Genomic DNA, 14,588 nt, shown 5'->3' with positions numbered 1-14,588 from the left:
GGTGAAATCACATACCCAGAGGCCATTGGGGGGGGGTATGAGCCAGCTCATTACACATCTGAGCCAATGGGATATTTTGTCAGCAGCAGAGGGGGCAGGGAGAAGGCAGATTAGCCAACAATCTTGTTTCTCTTGAGATTCCATTTAAAACAATCTTCCTTCCTATGCACTCTACTGATAAATCCTTGTTAGTTTCTCTAAATCAAAAAAAAATGTGTTTAAGGCAGAGCAGGGGAATCCTGACTGAGTGTCTCCTTCAGGGTGTTTATCCTTCACTTCTATTTCCTCTACCCTCTTAGAGACCCCTGTTATATTTTTCCCTGTCCCTCCAACCCTTGATTTGTCAAGGTATAGGCAACTAGATTCCGATTTTTGACAGAGTCGATGGTCGGGGGGCCGGAACATAATGACAATTTGCACACTGCAAATTGACCACAACTAAGCCTAAAAATAGATTTTATTTGATCACTTAAGTACAGTCGTGGCCAAAAGTTTTGAGAATGACACAAATATTAATTTTCACAAAGTCTGCTACTTCAGTTTGTATGATGGCAATTTGCATATACTCCAGAATGTTATGAAGAGTGATCAGATGAATTGCAATTAATTGCAAAGTCCCTCTTTGCCATGCAAATGAACTGAATCCCCAAAAAACATTTCCACTGCATTTCAGCCCTGCCACAAAAAGGACCAGCTGACATCATGTCAGTGATTCTCTCGTTAACACAGGTGTGAGTGTTGACGAGGACAAGGCTGGAGATCACTCTGTCATGCTGATTGAGTTTGAAAAACAGACTGGAAGCTTCAAAAGGAGGGTGGTGCATGGAATCATTGTTCTTCCTCTGTCAACCATGGTTACCTGCAAGGAAACACGTGCCATCATCATTGCTTTGCACAAAAAGGGATTCACAGGCAAGGATATTGCTGCCAGTAACATTGCACCTAAATCAAACATTTATTGGATCATCAAGAACTTCAAGGAGAGCGGTTCAATTGTTGCGAAGAAGGCTTCAGGGCGCCCAAGAAAGTCTAGCACCGCCAGGACCATCTCCTAAAGTTGATTCAGCTGCAGGATCGGGGCACCACCAGTTCAGAGCTTGCTCAGGAATGGCAGCAGGCAGATGTGAGTGCATCTGCATGCACAGTGAGACGAATACTTTTGGAGGATGGCCTGGTGTCAAGAAGGGCAGCAAAGAAGCCACTTCTCTCCAGGAAAAACATCATGGACAGACTGATATTCTGCAAAAGGTACAGGGATTGGACTGCTGAGGACTGGGGTAAAGTCATTTTCTCTGATGAATCCCCTTTCCGATTGTTTGGGGCATCCGGAAAAAAGCTTGTCCGGAGAAGACAAGGTGAGCGCTACTATCAGTCCTGTGTCATGCCAACAGTAAAGCATCCTGAGACCATTCATGTGTGGGGTTGCTTCTCAGCCAAGAGAGTGGGCTCACTCACAATTTTGCCTAAGAACACAGCCATGAATAAAGAATGGTACCAACACATCCTCCGAAAGCAACTTCTCCCAACCATCCAGGAACAGTTTGGTGATGAACAATGCCTTTTCCAGCATGATGGAGCACCTTGCCATAAGGCAAAAGTGATAACTAAGTGGCTCGGGGAACAAAACATCGATATTTTGGGTCCATGGCCAGGAAACTCCCCAGACCTTAATCCCATTGAGAACTTGTGGTCAATCCTCAAGAGGCGGGTGGACAAACAAAAACCCACTATTTCTGACAAACTCCAAGCATTGATTATGCAGGAATGGGCTGCCATCGGTCAGGATGTGGCCCAGAAGTTAACTGACAGCATGCCAGGGCGGATTGCAGAGGTCTTGAAAAAGAAGGGTCAACACTGCAAATATTGACTCTTTGCATCAACTTCATGTAATTGTCAATAAAAGCCTTTGACACTTATGAAATGCTTGTAATTATACTTCAGTATTCAATAGTAACATCTGACAAAAATAATTAAAGACACTGAAGCAGCAAACTTTGTGGAAATTAATATTTGTGTCATTCTCAAAACTTTTGGCCACGACTGTACATTGAGACACGATCACAGCTCTCTTATTTTATTAGTGGGAGTACTTGAACAGATCTCCTAAATTCAACAGATTTTTAGCTGAATTCCTAGTGATTTCAGTATTTTTTGGACCAAAAAAACTAAAATCCCCCAAAATTGCTAAAAGCTTTAGGGGACAAAAAAAAAGAATAATAAAAAAAAACACTTGCGGGCTGGTTTTGGCTCGCGGGCCGCCTGTTGCCAACTTCCTGCCCTATACCCGTCTACTGGTGCTGGTGTCATATCTCCCTCATCCCTGCTTTGTCATAGGCTCTTCCCCTCCTCGTCATAGGCTCTTCCCCTCCTCGTCATAGGCTCTTCCCCTCCTCGTCATAGGCTCTTCCCCTCCTCGTCATAGGCTCTTCCCCTCCTCGTCATAGGCTCTTCCCCTCCTCGTCATAGGCTCTTCCCCTCCTCGTCATAGGCTCTTCCCCTCCTCGTCATAGGCTCTTCCCCTCCTCGTCATAGGCTCTTCCCCTCCTCGTCATAGGCTCTTCCCCTCCTCGTCATAGGCTCTTCCCCTCCTCGTCATAGGCTCTTCCCCTCCTCGTCATAGGCTCTTCCCCTCCTCGTCATAGGCTCTTCCCCTCCTCATACTATCTTATAGGCACCCTATTCCCTTTATAGTGCACTACTTTTGACCAGGGCCCATAGGGAACAGGGTACCATTTGGGATGCAACCGTAGTGTTAGAGCATTCCCTGCTCCCTCCTCTACTAAGTTCAGGTCAGTCAGAAGTCTCCTCTCTGCTCTCCACCACCCTCAGCCGGGTCATAGTATCTCCTCCACCCCGTGGGCGAAGATCATGACCAGGCCTGGCTCCAGGATCATGTCCTCACCCATATGCTGGTTCTCACAGGCCATCACCACCACTGCCTGTTTCCCCGGGATACGCTTGGCCACGTAATTCTCATAGTACCGCCGGTTCATCTGCCGTGTCTCCAGCGTGGCCAGGCCGGCGGGCCAGTTCCTCTCGTGGGCGTTCTCGATCAGGTCGTTGACGATAGACGGCGGGCAGCCGCTGTCGATGAGCGAGCGTTTGATGACTGCCTGGAGGACAGCGTCCGGTGTTGAGATCATGCCGCCCCAGCGGGTGACGCGCGCTGGCTGAAGGGAGTTGACCCACCTAGAAGGGGAAGTAGAGGAGAGGATGAGAGGAGAGGGGGAACTGGGATATTATGATGGCTATTTTAATCATGTAATAACAACTAGATGTGTCCTAATACGTAGTTATTATAATCATATAGAAATGGGACAATAAACCGGAAATGATCAACACCAACCATATAGAACACTTATCACAGGCATTTTGCTGATATCGTTCATTACAATAAGTATCCTATACTTGAGAAATGTGAAGTTTGAAATGAAATAAGTTGATGGCTACAACAACCATCAAACTAGTAGCTATAAATAATTTAAAGGGAAAAAAAACTACAACTGGTGCACATTAATGTTATAAACTTATTGTTCCATTTATCGTTATCGCATCAATTCAAGCAATTTATTACGATAAGGATTTTTGTCCATCGCCCAGCTCTATAATTATCACTTAAATTAATTATGCCTAAAAAAGGTGGAAAATGACGCAGCGTAGTAAGTTAAACTGTCTGATTGTAAAGTGTTCTGTGCAATTGAGTATTGCACCACAGTGCTTGATAATCCACTCACTCCAGGATCTCATTGTACTCAATGGTCTCCTCGAGGTTCTGCAGGTTGGGGTTGGCACTGCGGATGGCTCTCATGTACGCCTTCAACAGCTGGATGTCCCGTTTCTGGAGGCAGAGACATCACACTGGGCTTGCAGACCACGCTGCCGCAACATCACACAAACACTCGGATGTACAAGCACCGACACACACGCGTGAAAGCATACATACACTTGCTCACGCATACACAAGCACACCCTGACGCGCACACACACACCCGTATAACTGCAGACACACACACAGACCTGCTCTGCTAGCTGGTGCTTGTGTTCAGCAGCAGTCTTGTCCAGGTCGGTGACCTTGCCCTGCTGTTGCTGCACCACGCTGCGCAGGTGTTTGATGCAGTTGTGGCTGGACACCTCGTCTTTAGGCATCTCCAGTCTGAAGGGACGTAGGGAGGACATAACAGCTGATCAACAGTCTTTTTGCTAAGCCGACTCACAGCCCCAGTAAACTACAACCTTTAGTCAATACCCTACCCCCACAGCCCTGTTGACCCACTAACCCAGAGCTACTGTAGTAGCACCACTCGCCTACAGCAGAGTTTCCCTATTCGATTCTTGTCCCACTCTTGGAGTTGTGCTCATGCTCCCTCATATAGATGAAGTTTACAGTTTCACAGCTTTGCCTACTTAATTTATATAAAGGATTAACAAAACATGCTTTAAAATAGAGCCTTGAGTAACCCCTTTGTTGGAGCCAACCCAACTCACCCGCAGCCCTGCTCGCACTGGAAGGGCCTCTTGGGATTGTGCTGGCAGTCCCTGAGGTGCGACTGCAGCTGGTCGAGGCGCAGCACGGCGGTGCAGCCGAAGCCGGCATTGTCGCAGGTGATCTGCAGCTTGGACAGCATGTTGCGCATGATGCGGGGCACAGGGCGCAGGTGGGCCAGCGTCACCACGCTGCGGTCCACGGGGCATATCTGCTGCTGGGAGAACCACTGGGTGATGCAGGCATTGCAGAAGGCATGCTCGCAGTGAGGGGCCTAAGGATGGAAGGAGTGTCACACACACACAGGAAGAAAGGGACAGCAAACAATAAAGACCAGCTCTCGTGAAAAAGCATTCTATTGTTAGAAAAATATGTTCAGTTGATAATATAAATGTATAATATGACAATTTTGTTGTTAAAAACATGTTGACAGAGAGCGACATTCCGATTCAAATATCAAATTATTGGAATGACTAGAGGTAGGGTTGGGCAATATTGCCTAAAAATCATATCTACATTTTTTCAAACTTATGGGCGATTCACAGAATACACTGGGTGTACAAAAAATAACACCTGTCCTTTCCATGACATAGACTGACCAGGTGACTCCAGGTGAAAGCTATGATCCCTTATTGATGTCACCTGTTAAATCCACTTCAATCAGTGTAGATGAAGGAGAGGAGACGGGTTAAAGAAGGATTTTTAAGCCTTGAGACAATTGAGACAGAATGGATAACAAAAGATTTAAGTGCCCTTGAACGGGGTATAGTAATAGGTGCCAGGCGCTCCGGTTTGAGTGTGTCAAGAACTGCAACGCCGCTGGGTTTTTCAAGCTTAACAGTTTTCCGTGTGGACTAAGAATGGTCCACCACCCAAAGGACACCCCGCCAACTTTACACAACTTTGGAGTCAACATGGGCCAGCATTCCTGGGGAATGCTTGACACCTTGTAGAGTCCATGCCCGAAGAATTGTGGCTGTTCTGTGGGCAAAAGGGGGTGCAATTCAATATTAGGAAGGTGTTCCTAATGTTTTGTACACTCAGTACAAGCTTTGTTGTACAATTAAAAGGTCAAATACACTGCATTTAAAGCAGTCAACAATAATTAATTAATGCAGGGCTTATGAAATGATATCTAGGCTAAATGTAAGCCTTCCACAACCGTAAGACCCACTAATAATTACATTATTTTATCAAAATCATGTAATCAGCTTTTTTTGCAATAGTCACTGATCTGAAAATGTATTTTTGTTACAAATTTAACCAGAACCATGAATTATGCGCATTCACCAATAATGGAGTTGCCAGGTAATCTTTATGTTTAAAGTCTAGCCAACATGGATCTATTTGCTAGCTAACAAGGTAGAACAGTTCAGTTGTTATGAACGCACCCATCTGTCCGTCTCCAACTGTTGAAACAGCATGCTAGCCTCTTCACTTTGTTTAGATGCTGAAATCAAGTGGCCTACCTTATTTCTCAGAATGAGAACGAGTTAAAATGCTTCTAGTGGTAAGTGGTACAGCAATGCACGCGCAACAAACTAAGTATTCAGTTTTCAGAATCAATGTTCATTGATACTCCTGTTATAAACATAAGAAGGGTATCGTTAGAAACGTTCACTTCTCCTTACTTACAGTCAAATAATGTCTCCATGTGTTTCGGTGTCCATTCTGTTGGACCAAACCTCAAATGCAAATAGCGAGTTGAAACCACTTGTCACAGGAAGAAGCGATCGCTCCTCTTTGTTATTGTAAGTGGCAGAGGGAGGGGCCTGTTGTGTGGGGGAGGGGCTTGTGTGTGTGTAAATGGGAAGGTGCACACAGCACAGAAAGAGTGGAGGAGATGAGACCAAAAAGAAAACATGAGAACAAACTGACATGTTCATAAATAAAAACCTGAATCTTGCAATACAGGCCTTTGGAATACCGTGCAAAACCATACATTTGAATGAATTCGATATATTGCCCAGCCCTAACCAGAGAGCATGATAAAAAACTAAAGCCATTGAAAGAGGGAGTTCAGGTTACATTGGTGTATAGCAGTTCTGCTGTGGGTGAAGTGCTCATCAACGCAGGGGTGATGGTACTGATGACATCAGTGCGTGATGCTAAGCTAGCGACGGGCCGGCTAGTTTCTGCTGGCTACAATTGCCATTCCCACTACAGTTCCTGGGTGTGTCAGGAAGAAAGCTACTGGTAGCAATGAATTCCCCAGATACTGAACCTTCTTGCCCTCTGTTCCCCATGCAGTCCCTGGGTAAGTTCCAAATGGCATCCTAGTCCCTATATAGTGCACTACTTTTGACCAAGGCCCTGGTCAAAAGTAGTGTATTATAGGGAATAGGGTGCCATTCCAGACACAGTCATAGTTCTGATTCTTCCCATCTCAGTGGGGTTCTGTGCTGCAAAGCTGCTGATTCATACTGGGGCCCCAGAGGGAGTATAAATTATCATCACACAGCTGAGTGCAGATGCAAGCAAACTGAATTCCAATTCTTCCCTCTCTCTCCATATTCTATGTCCACATTCCTGTACTGCTGCCAGCATTCTGCACATAGTCCAAGGACAGCTCTGAATGCATAGGCTACATTGACTGAAAGTGACGCTGAAGGGTCACACTAGCTCCTTGCTGAATTAACCTAACAACACATGTGCCCACAGACAGATGCAATCACTCTCTCCTAAACACAGTGCAAAACAAAGAACACTAATAACACCAATTAACCAATCCCTAGGCTGGAAAAAGTGTTTTGTACTATAAAAAGCACAATCCAGCAACCATTTGCTCCAAGGGCAAACATGTAGGAAAATAATGCCATCCTCTTCAAGTGTGTCTATTTAAAGCAACTCACCTCATGGTTGGTCTCGGTTTGGGAGATCGGTTTGTTATGTTAGCATCCCTATGTTTTATTTACATTAACAGGACTAAGCATCGCCACTCACTTCTTCTATCCTGATTACCTACACCTCTGCACCATCTTTACGCACCACTACAAACATTAGGCTCTTCTCATTCATCTAGAACAAGAATGGACAGACCTTCCTCCAGAGCTCATCTCTCCATATTTCCTTCTTCCCTCTACCTTCTGTCCTCTCCCATTGCTGTCACTGCATCCCTCTGAAAGTCTATTATCCTGTAAGCTCTCCTCCCTCCCTTTAGCCCATTCTCATGTCTGTTATCGCTCCCACCCCCACATACAAGCATTGGATCTTCATCACTGGAGCGTCATCATAGAGAATTAAATGTCTAGTGATATAATGTATATAGAAATACAAGAACAGCATGTCAGCAAGAGCACTTTGGACAAGATGATAATCATCTTCTTAGCATCACAAAATAAAATGTCCTGCGCACGGCCTACAGGACTGAAATGTCTGGTTTTCTTCTCCTTTCTCTATGACAAATGGAACAGCATGTGTGTGGTCAACACGTTGACAAGAACTGGATCCTATTTGACTGAAATGGAACTGAATTTACAACACACTGACAATTCCTTATTTTTCAGTGACTGAAGCAGCACTGATTTTTTTTAAACTTTGAAATGCACTGCTTCTCCAATGGCTGAAATGGTACTGAGATGTGCACGTCACTGACCTGCACGGGCTCCTCCAGGACTCCACTGCAGATGGGGCACAGCAGGTCCTCATCCACTTCCCCCTGGAACCGGGTGACGTCGTAGCCCATGGCACATCCCCAGATCCAACTACAATCTACAACACAGGTGAGGAAATGGTAAGCCTACAGAGTACAGACCAACACGACAACCTACATGCCATCCCACGTGCAGGATTATAAAACGACATGGAACACCCTCAAAGAGAAAAAAAAAAGTCTAGAATTCAATTTGCCAGAACATACCTTCCCTACCGTTACGCTTGTTTACATGAAGCTGCACTGGGGTCGAAATGCAATCAAGGTTACATTAAGACACTGTGGAGCCGGCACGAGATATTGATTGGAAAACGTACGTCAGTGCAGGGATGGGATATGCCAATGTTATCCAAATTTGACCTTTATCCACACTGCTCCATCGAGAAGGTGTCTTCATGTACCCATGATTGCCTTCCGACTTCAGTGCAGCTCAGTGTAAACAAGCGTAACAGTAGGGTCGATATCTTCTCGCTTAGTTCTCAATCATGTTCAAAATAAACAACCTGTATATACAGTGCATTGACTTATTCCACATTTTGTTGTGTTACAGCCTGAATTCAAAATAGATTAAATAGGCTTTTGTTTACCGGTGTTTTTGTGATGGTCGAGTTTGCAAAACAAACACCCACTGGATTGATGAAAATAGTCATGATATCATTCTGCCAGGTAAGCAGTCTACTTAGTAGTTCATATTTAATTGAGGAAGTCTCCATCTACCAGAAGACCGTTTTCATTAGCATCATCCTTAACAGCTACACAACGTGGTAGACGTGCATCACACACACAGACAGGGGTATTCTCGTTGCCTCTTCAGAAAGTTGCAGGAAATACAAATCACTGATGCATTCTGTTGATGCCAAATGAACAGCAATGCGATTCGGTAGGCTACACTGACTGACAAGAGGAGAGTCAGTGACTTTAGCGTAATGTCTGGCAAGCCCGACAAACTAAAAAAGGAAATCTTGGAAATCCTTTGGTTTAGATACCATGGACATACAGTATAACCAGGTTACATGATTTAGGAATGGCAAAGGGATTAGGGCTGTCCCTGACAAAAAAAAGAATCTTGGTCGACCAAGAGTTGTCTGTTCTTTCGAGCAATCGATTGTTCAAAAATGTCTCACTCTGAATAAAATCAACTATATGTAGGCAACTGAGCTTGTCTGATGCTTTAAGCACTGCGATTAAAAATGAAGACACTCAAATTACTAAAGAGGAAACCATAGATCAATATAGTCTAAACAAAATTTTAATAAATAAATAAATAAATAAACTGTCCCCGACCCTCCACCTGCTGCTGGCCTTCGCAGATTCTGCCCGTTAAGCTCCTGAAGTTGCCAGTAATAGGCTACACCAACAGTCGGCAACATTTTCCATTTGGAGTGCCAGGTTATCGTACCATTTTTACCGATCTGTGCGCCAGTTATGAGTTTCATATGCACATTCTCATGGAACAGTTTAATTTATAATAAAGTCTTCATCTCAAAAATCAATGTCATGTGGTTAATCAACATTCTATCTAAATGAAAATTATACAAACCTAAAAGTAACTTATATTGCCATTGCCAATATGTAAAAATAGCCTCATAAAGCCAACAAATAAAAACACTGCAGCGCTCAGGTAGAAAATAGCCTGATAAAAAATAAATATCCTAGAAATCACATTGGCTACACATGGCCTGTCTGCAAGGAAGTTGAAACATTATATCAACTATTAACTCTGTGTGGCCTGAAGCTCTAGCTAACAAACTTGCAACATTGTATAAAATATTCTGGGCCCTCAGTTTCCTGCCCCAATGAGCTCCTGACAGACAGACACATTCCCTCTTGGACACTGCTCAGCGATGCAAATGACGACTTTTAAATCAGAACAGTCTATCGATTACAGATATAGGCTCGGATGTCGGAAAAGTTCCACTAGGATCTAGAAACTCTGGGCTAGACACTGAGACGAGAAAGTCTTTCAGAATTTAAAGCAAAGGGCTTGTCATTAATTAACAGAATCTGCTTGTCATTAATTAACAGAATCTACTGCACATCATCTCTCTGATGTGATTTCATTTTGAGATAGCCATTGTTTACGAAGAGTCAAGACTAACTATAAAGACACTTACCCACTATAGTGCAAGTGGGTTTTATTTTTGTCTAAGACTAGCGGTAGTATGAACATTTATGGTGTGGATACTTCTTGGGTATCAGTGCACTTAATGACCTGGATCTATCAAATGGTACTCCAATGAGTTGGAGCATGGATTAAATCAACAAGTATAAAACCCAACAATCTCAATGAATATGGACATAACTAAAACACTGACTTTATAGTAATCAATGATCAAAAGGTCAAATGACAGGGTATTTATGGTCACAGCCAGGGATCAGCCATTATTGACAGCAACAATGGAGCAATCAGGATTAAGTAGCTTGCTCAAGGGCAGATCAACAGATTATACACCTAGACGGCTCATGGATTTGAACTAGGAATCTTTCAATTATGGGCCCACGCTCTAAACGCTAGACTACCAGCCACCCCCAGTACCTGTACATGTGTGTTCAACGTCCACTCACCGGTGTCTTTCCTTCTTTGGGCCAGAATCCACAGCCCCCCTACTCATTGAAAATAAGGACCAAAGGGGCAGAGATATGGGAATGGAGAGGAGCAATCTGGGGCCTAGGTAATGATGTCCTGGGAAAATGAGTCTGGGGAAAAATAGTGACGTTATGCAACGTTGTTGGGATGAATAAAGTTACTGTCCCTTTAATATACTTTATAACCAGTTTACGATATGATTATAGCGCTGTTTGCTACTCAAACACGTAACTCATCATTACTGTTCCAAATGGAATACCGTAACGTTAGCTATGTGGCTAGCTGCAACCAGATGAAAGATACATATTGGACAATAATTAGAAAATCTGACGAGCCAGTGTGCACGCAAGTTAGCCACAGCTGACTAACTTACGTGAACAAACGTTAGCTAGCTAATTTATAGCTTAGCTGGCTGGCACAAGGTGGAATCACACAGGAAAAGAGAGCAAAGCTAGTGATATTTCGTCGAATTGAGAAACGTTACCTGTTGATATAACAATCAATGGTTAAATGGTATTTTAAATTACGTTTGCGTCAGTATTTGGGTTAGCATGCCAGCACGATATCCATTTTTTTCTTGATTCCCGTCACCACATTTCCACGTCCAGCCCACACTCCTGCAGCTAAGCAACCAAATTGTCAAATCGTTGATTGACAGTTGACTCCACCTATCTTCGGTACGATCAGTGTCCCTTCTCAGATAAAGGGCCTATCACATGATTATCTCTAAAGCACATCCTATACAGTCCATTGCCATTGGACACAAGTTTGATTGACGTTAAATTTGACCAATGCAGCAGCAGGGGACAAGTCTTCACTACTGTAGTGACATACTGATGCTCACGAAAAACAACTAGCTAGTCAGCGCTTTTACAAACAGGAAAACAATACTTATATTTAAACTGACTTGTCCCATGGCTTAAAATCCCTTATATCGGACAACGCAGCTGTAAACGACAATACACACCGTTGAGGTAAAGTTAATGTCATTTGTAGCTAACACCCTGGCACCCAGTTAGCTAGCTATAACTAACGTTAGCTAGATTGCTGCCATAATGCTCATAGGTCATGGCAGTGAGTAACGTTACTGCAGCTTGGTAAGCTAGCTACACCAGTTGCCAGACTGGTCCTTCTAGCTACTTTACAAGTCATTAGTCAACCTGGGTTGCATACTTTCTGATCGTGTATTCATACTTACGTCAACATTTCAGTGCTGCTTTGGTCCAGAGTTGACTTAGGTACAGTTGTGGATGCATGACGAGAATCTGAAAGATGACGACTGAGACCCACGTCAAGGACATCAAGCCAGGACTCAAGAATCTCAACGTTATCTTCATCGTACTGGAAACCGGTGAGGGGGGCTGTTTCAATTACTAACTAACTGATAACAGTATTATTAGGAATCAAATGTTTATGATCTTGTAATGCACTGGGGTGGGAAAAAAAAGTAATGTAAAATCTTACACACAATATAATGGCACAACTGAGGTTCAATAGTGAGTAACATCCTTCTTGTATGCCACTATGTAGTCTAATGAGAACAGTTCATGTTGGTTTATTTGAATCACGCCAGCCATCAAACCTGTGTTGAACCTTCCCTCTTTTTTTCCACAAGTGGATGTTTACGCTCCTCACAATGAGATATGACACTTTCCTTGTACAACTAGCTTGGTCCGTCTTTATAAAAAAAGCAAAAGCCACTGATTTATTTGTCCCTCATAACCCCTCACACAGGACGAGTGACAAAGACAAAGGATGGGCATGAGGTGCGGACCTGTAAGGTGGCCGACAAGACAGGCAGCATCAGCATCTCTGTTTGGGATGAGGTGGGGGGACTGATCCAAACCGGTGACATAATCAGACTCACTAAGGGGTGAGTTATTGAGTCACATCCCAGTCAACACCACTGTATGGACAAAGCTCCAAACCTACTGCTGAGTATAAAATCAATACAGAAATAAGACCACCCAGTCATGTCAACTTTACCTAACCGCATGAAGTTATTTGGATGAATACGTGCCATACGTTATTAGTAGTCTGCAATCTTGTATTGAAATTGCTGCCTTTTTCTCCAGATATGCGTCTGTGTTCAAAGGTTGCCTGACTCTGTACACAGGCAGAGGTGGAGAGCTGTTGAAGATTGGAGAGTAAGTCCTGTAGTTGCAGCCATGTAAATGTTGCTGAGAGATGCATGTAATTTCATAAGTTACTGGTCTAAACTAATGCCCACTTAATGTTTTATTCAGGTTCTGCATGGTGTACTCCGAGGTGCCAAATTTCAGCGAGCCTAACCCAGAGTATTCTAACATGGACCAGATGAAAAACAAGACGGTAAGGGGTGTTCTGAACTTAGGGATGTCAGTGTGTAAGCATGTCTTACTACAGGATGCTTTACGGAAGGATAGGGGGAAAATATTAAGTACCTTTTTCTTGTACTGTATGTTAACAGATTATTTCATTCCCAGGTACTCAGTGACCAAGGAAACATACTGAACAATAACTCAGCTGGTAAGTCCACTATCAGAGACCAAGAAAAAAAGTGACAAATGGAAGAGTTTCGACAACTACCTTTGTTAGTGTTTTTCAACAAAAGTAATTTTGACCTCTGCGGCTTAAGGTGCTATTTGCAACAATTCCACCTGCATGTCTCCAGCAGTAAACTAAATTGCTGCTTGAAGCTGTAAAGTTGCTTATTTTACCTGTGAGTGGCTGGTTAAGCCACCTTCAGTGTATAAACAGCAGTGTCTTCATTTTAATTGTGAACACTAACAACTTTCTAATTTGTACATTACAATTTCTTATTCTAGGAAATGACACTACCAATGGGAACGGTGTAAATTCACAAGGTTCCGGGAGCTCAACTAACCCTCCGCAGGGAGGGCGGGCTGGCAGTGGTGTCGGCAGCAGGGCAACCAATCCAGGAGGTACCACTGTCAATGGAAAGGAGACCAGACGTTCTGCCAAAAGATGATTAGAGCAGAGAGAAGCAAAGTCCATCACGTGCCAGATATTTCAAATGAGAGACTACCACTGAAGACTCGTGTTTCTTTTACAAACTGTGTAATCAGTCTTTATATATATTTGTATTTAGTTTTGTTGAAATTACCATGACCATTATCTTATTTACTTTGTAAAGTGGGTTAAGAAATAGTATCTTAATTAGGTTTGTTTAAGGAACACGGTTCACAAAAGATGTAACAAGAGTTTCCCTTACATTTTTTACAATTAAGCTGTTGAATGGGAAGTCGTGTTTTTTCAAAGGAAGACAAAGGGATGGTAACATCCCTGCCTGTTTAAAATGTGATACTTTTTAAAAACACAAATCAATGTTTTTCTTTAATTTTCTGCACTCAATGTTAAGTTTTTCCATGAGATGTCTAAAATATAAAATGACTCTTAGCTAATGTGGTGTGTAGGCTCTGTGTTCAAAAGGTAGCCTAAGGCTGACAGATAGGTGTGTAGTTGGATTTTGGAAATCAGAAATACAGTTCAAGTCACACTTATGTTGGAGTCATTAAAACTTGTTCTTCAACCACTCCACAATTTTCTTGTTAACAAACTATAGTTTTGGCAAGTCGGTTAGGACATCTACTTTGTGCATGACAAGTCATTTTTCCCACAATTGTTTACAGATTTCACTTATACTTCACTGTATCACAATTCCAGTGGGTCAGAAGTTTACATATACTAAGTTTTCTATGCCTTTTAACAGCTCCAGAAAATGAGGTCATGGATTTAGATGCTTCCGATAGGCTAATTGAAATAATTGGAGGTGTACCTGTGGATGTATTTCAAGGCCTACCTTCAAACTCAGTGCCTCTTTGCTTGACATCATGGGAAAATCAAAAGAAATCAGCCAAGACGTC

The 14,588-nt window shown here is 43.1% G+C and overlaps 2 protein-coding genes across 7 annotated transcripts; one reads left to right on the top strand and one right to left on the bottom strand.

Moving 5' to 3' along the window:
* Positions 1 to 1,832: 1,832 nt before the first annotated feature.
* On the bottom strand, positions 1,833 to 11,361 carry LOC106583346 (E3 ubiquitin-protein ligase NRDP1). Of its 5 annotated transcripts, none has more exons than XM_014167433.2 (7): positions 11,207 to 11,361; positions 10,701 to 10,832; positions 8,079 to 8,194; positions 4,486 to 4,757; positions 4,018 to 4,153; positions 3,735 to 3,838; positions 1,834 to 3,189 (listed from the first exon to the last, which is right to left on the bottom strand). In XM_014167433.2, the coding sequence occupies exons 3-7, from the start codon at positions 8,166 to 8,168 to the stop codon at positions 2,835 to 2,837; spliced, it is 957 nt and encodes a 318-aa protein (XP_014022908.1). In that variant the 5' UTR covers positions 8,169 to 8,194; positions 10,701 to 10,832; positions 11,207 to 11,361; the 3' UTR covers positions 1,834 to 2,834. The 5 variants fall into 5 exon arrangements, with proteins under 5 accessions (XP_014022912.1, XP_014022908.1, XP_014022909.1 ...); XM_014167434.2 differs by having other exon boundaries at positions 11,250 to 11,359; XM_014167435.2 differs by lacking the exon at positions 10,701 to 10,832 and having other exon boundaries at positions 11,207 to 11,345.
* A 151-nt stretch (positions 11,362 to 11,512) lies between these two features.
* LOC106583347 (SOSS complex subunit B1) lies at positions 11,513 to 14,254 on the top strand. 2 transcript variants are annotated; one of them, XM_014167438.2, is made up of 7 exons: positions 11,513 to 11,696; positions 11,934 to 12,073; positions 12,457 to 12,595; positions 12,798 to 12,869; positions 12,969 to 13,053; positions 13,188 to 13,230; positions 13,530 to 14,254. In XM_014167438.2, exons 2-7 carry the CDS (start codon positions 11,995 to 11,997, stop codon positions 13,691 to 13,693), a joined length of 582 nt encoding a protein of 193 aa, XP_014022913.1. In that variant the 5' UTR covers positions 11,513 to 11,696; positions 11,934 to 11,994; the 3' UTR covers positions 13,694 to 14,254. The 2 variants fall into 2 exon arrangements, with proteins under 2 accessions (XP_014022913.1, XP_014022914.1); XM_014167439.2 differs by having other exon boundaries at positions 11,518 to 11,696; positions 11,950 to 12,073.
* The last annotated feature ends 334 nt before the right edge of the window (positions 14,255 to 14,588 follow it).

Source organism: Salmo salar, chromosome ssa22 (assembly GCF_905237065.1).
Source record: "Salmo salar chromosome ssa22, Ssal_v3.1, whole genome shotgun sequence".
Taxonomy (NCBI): domain Eukaryota; kingdom Metazoa; phylum Chordata; class Actinopteri; order Salmoniformes; family Salmonidae; genus Salmo; species Salmo salar.
This window is presented reverse-complemented; position numbering and strand designations above follow the sequence as displayed.

What these genes read in the sequence shown, in the direction of transcription:
- LOC106583346 (XM_014167433.2), bottom strand. Translation starts at nt 8,168, where the DNA reads ATGGGCTACGACGTCACCCGGTTCCAGGGGGAAGTGGATGAGGACCTG. An exon ending in AGCACCAGCTAGCAGAGCAG is followed by an intron (nt 3,839 to 4,017) that starts GTCTGTGTGTGT and finishes CTCTGCCTCCAG; the next exon opens with AAACGGGACATCCAGCTGTT. An exon ending in GAGTACAATGAGATCCTGGA is followed by an intron (nt 3,190 to 3,734) that starts GTGAGTGGATTA and finishes TTCCCCTTCTAG; the next exon opens with GTGGGTCAACTCCCTTCAGC.
- LOC106583347 (XM_014167438.2), top strand. Translation starts at nt 11,995, where the DNA reads ATGACGACTGAGACCCACGTCAAGGACATCAAGCCAGGACTCAAGAAT. An exon ending in CTTCATCGTACTGGAAACCG is followed by an intron (nt 12,074 to 12,456) that starts GTGAGGGGGGCT and finishes CCCCTCACACAG; the next exon opens with GACGAGTGACAAAGACAAAG. An exon ending in GAGCTGTTGAAGATTGGAGA is followed by an intron (nt 12,870 to 12,968) that starts GTAAGTCCTGTA and finishes TGTTTTATTCAG; the next exon opens with GTTCTGCATGGTGTACTCCG.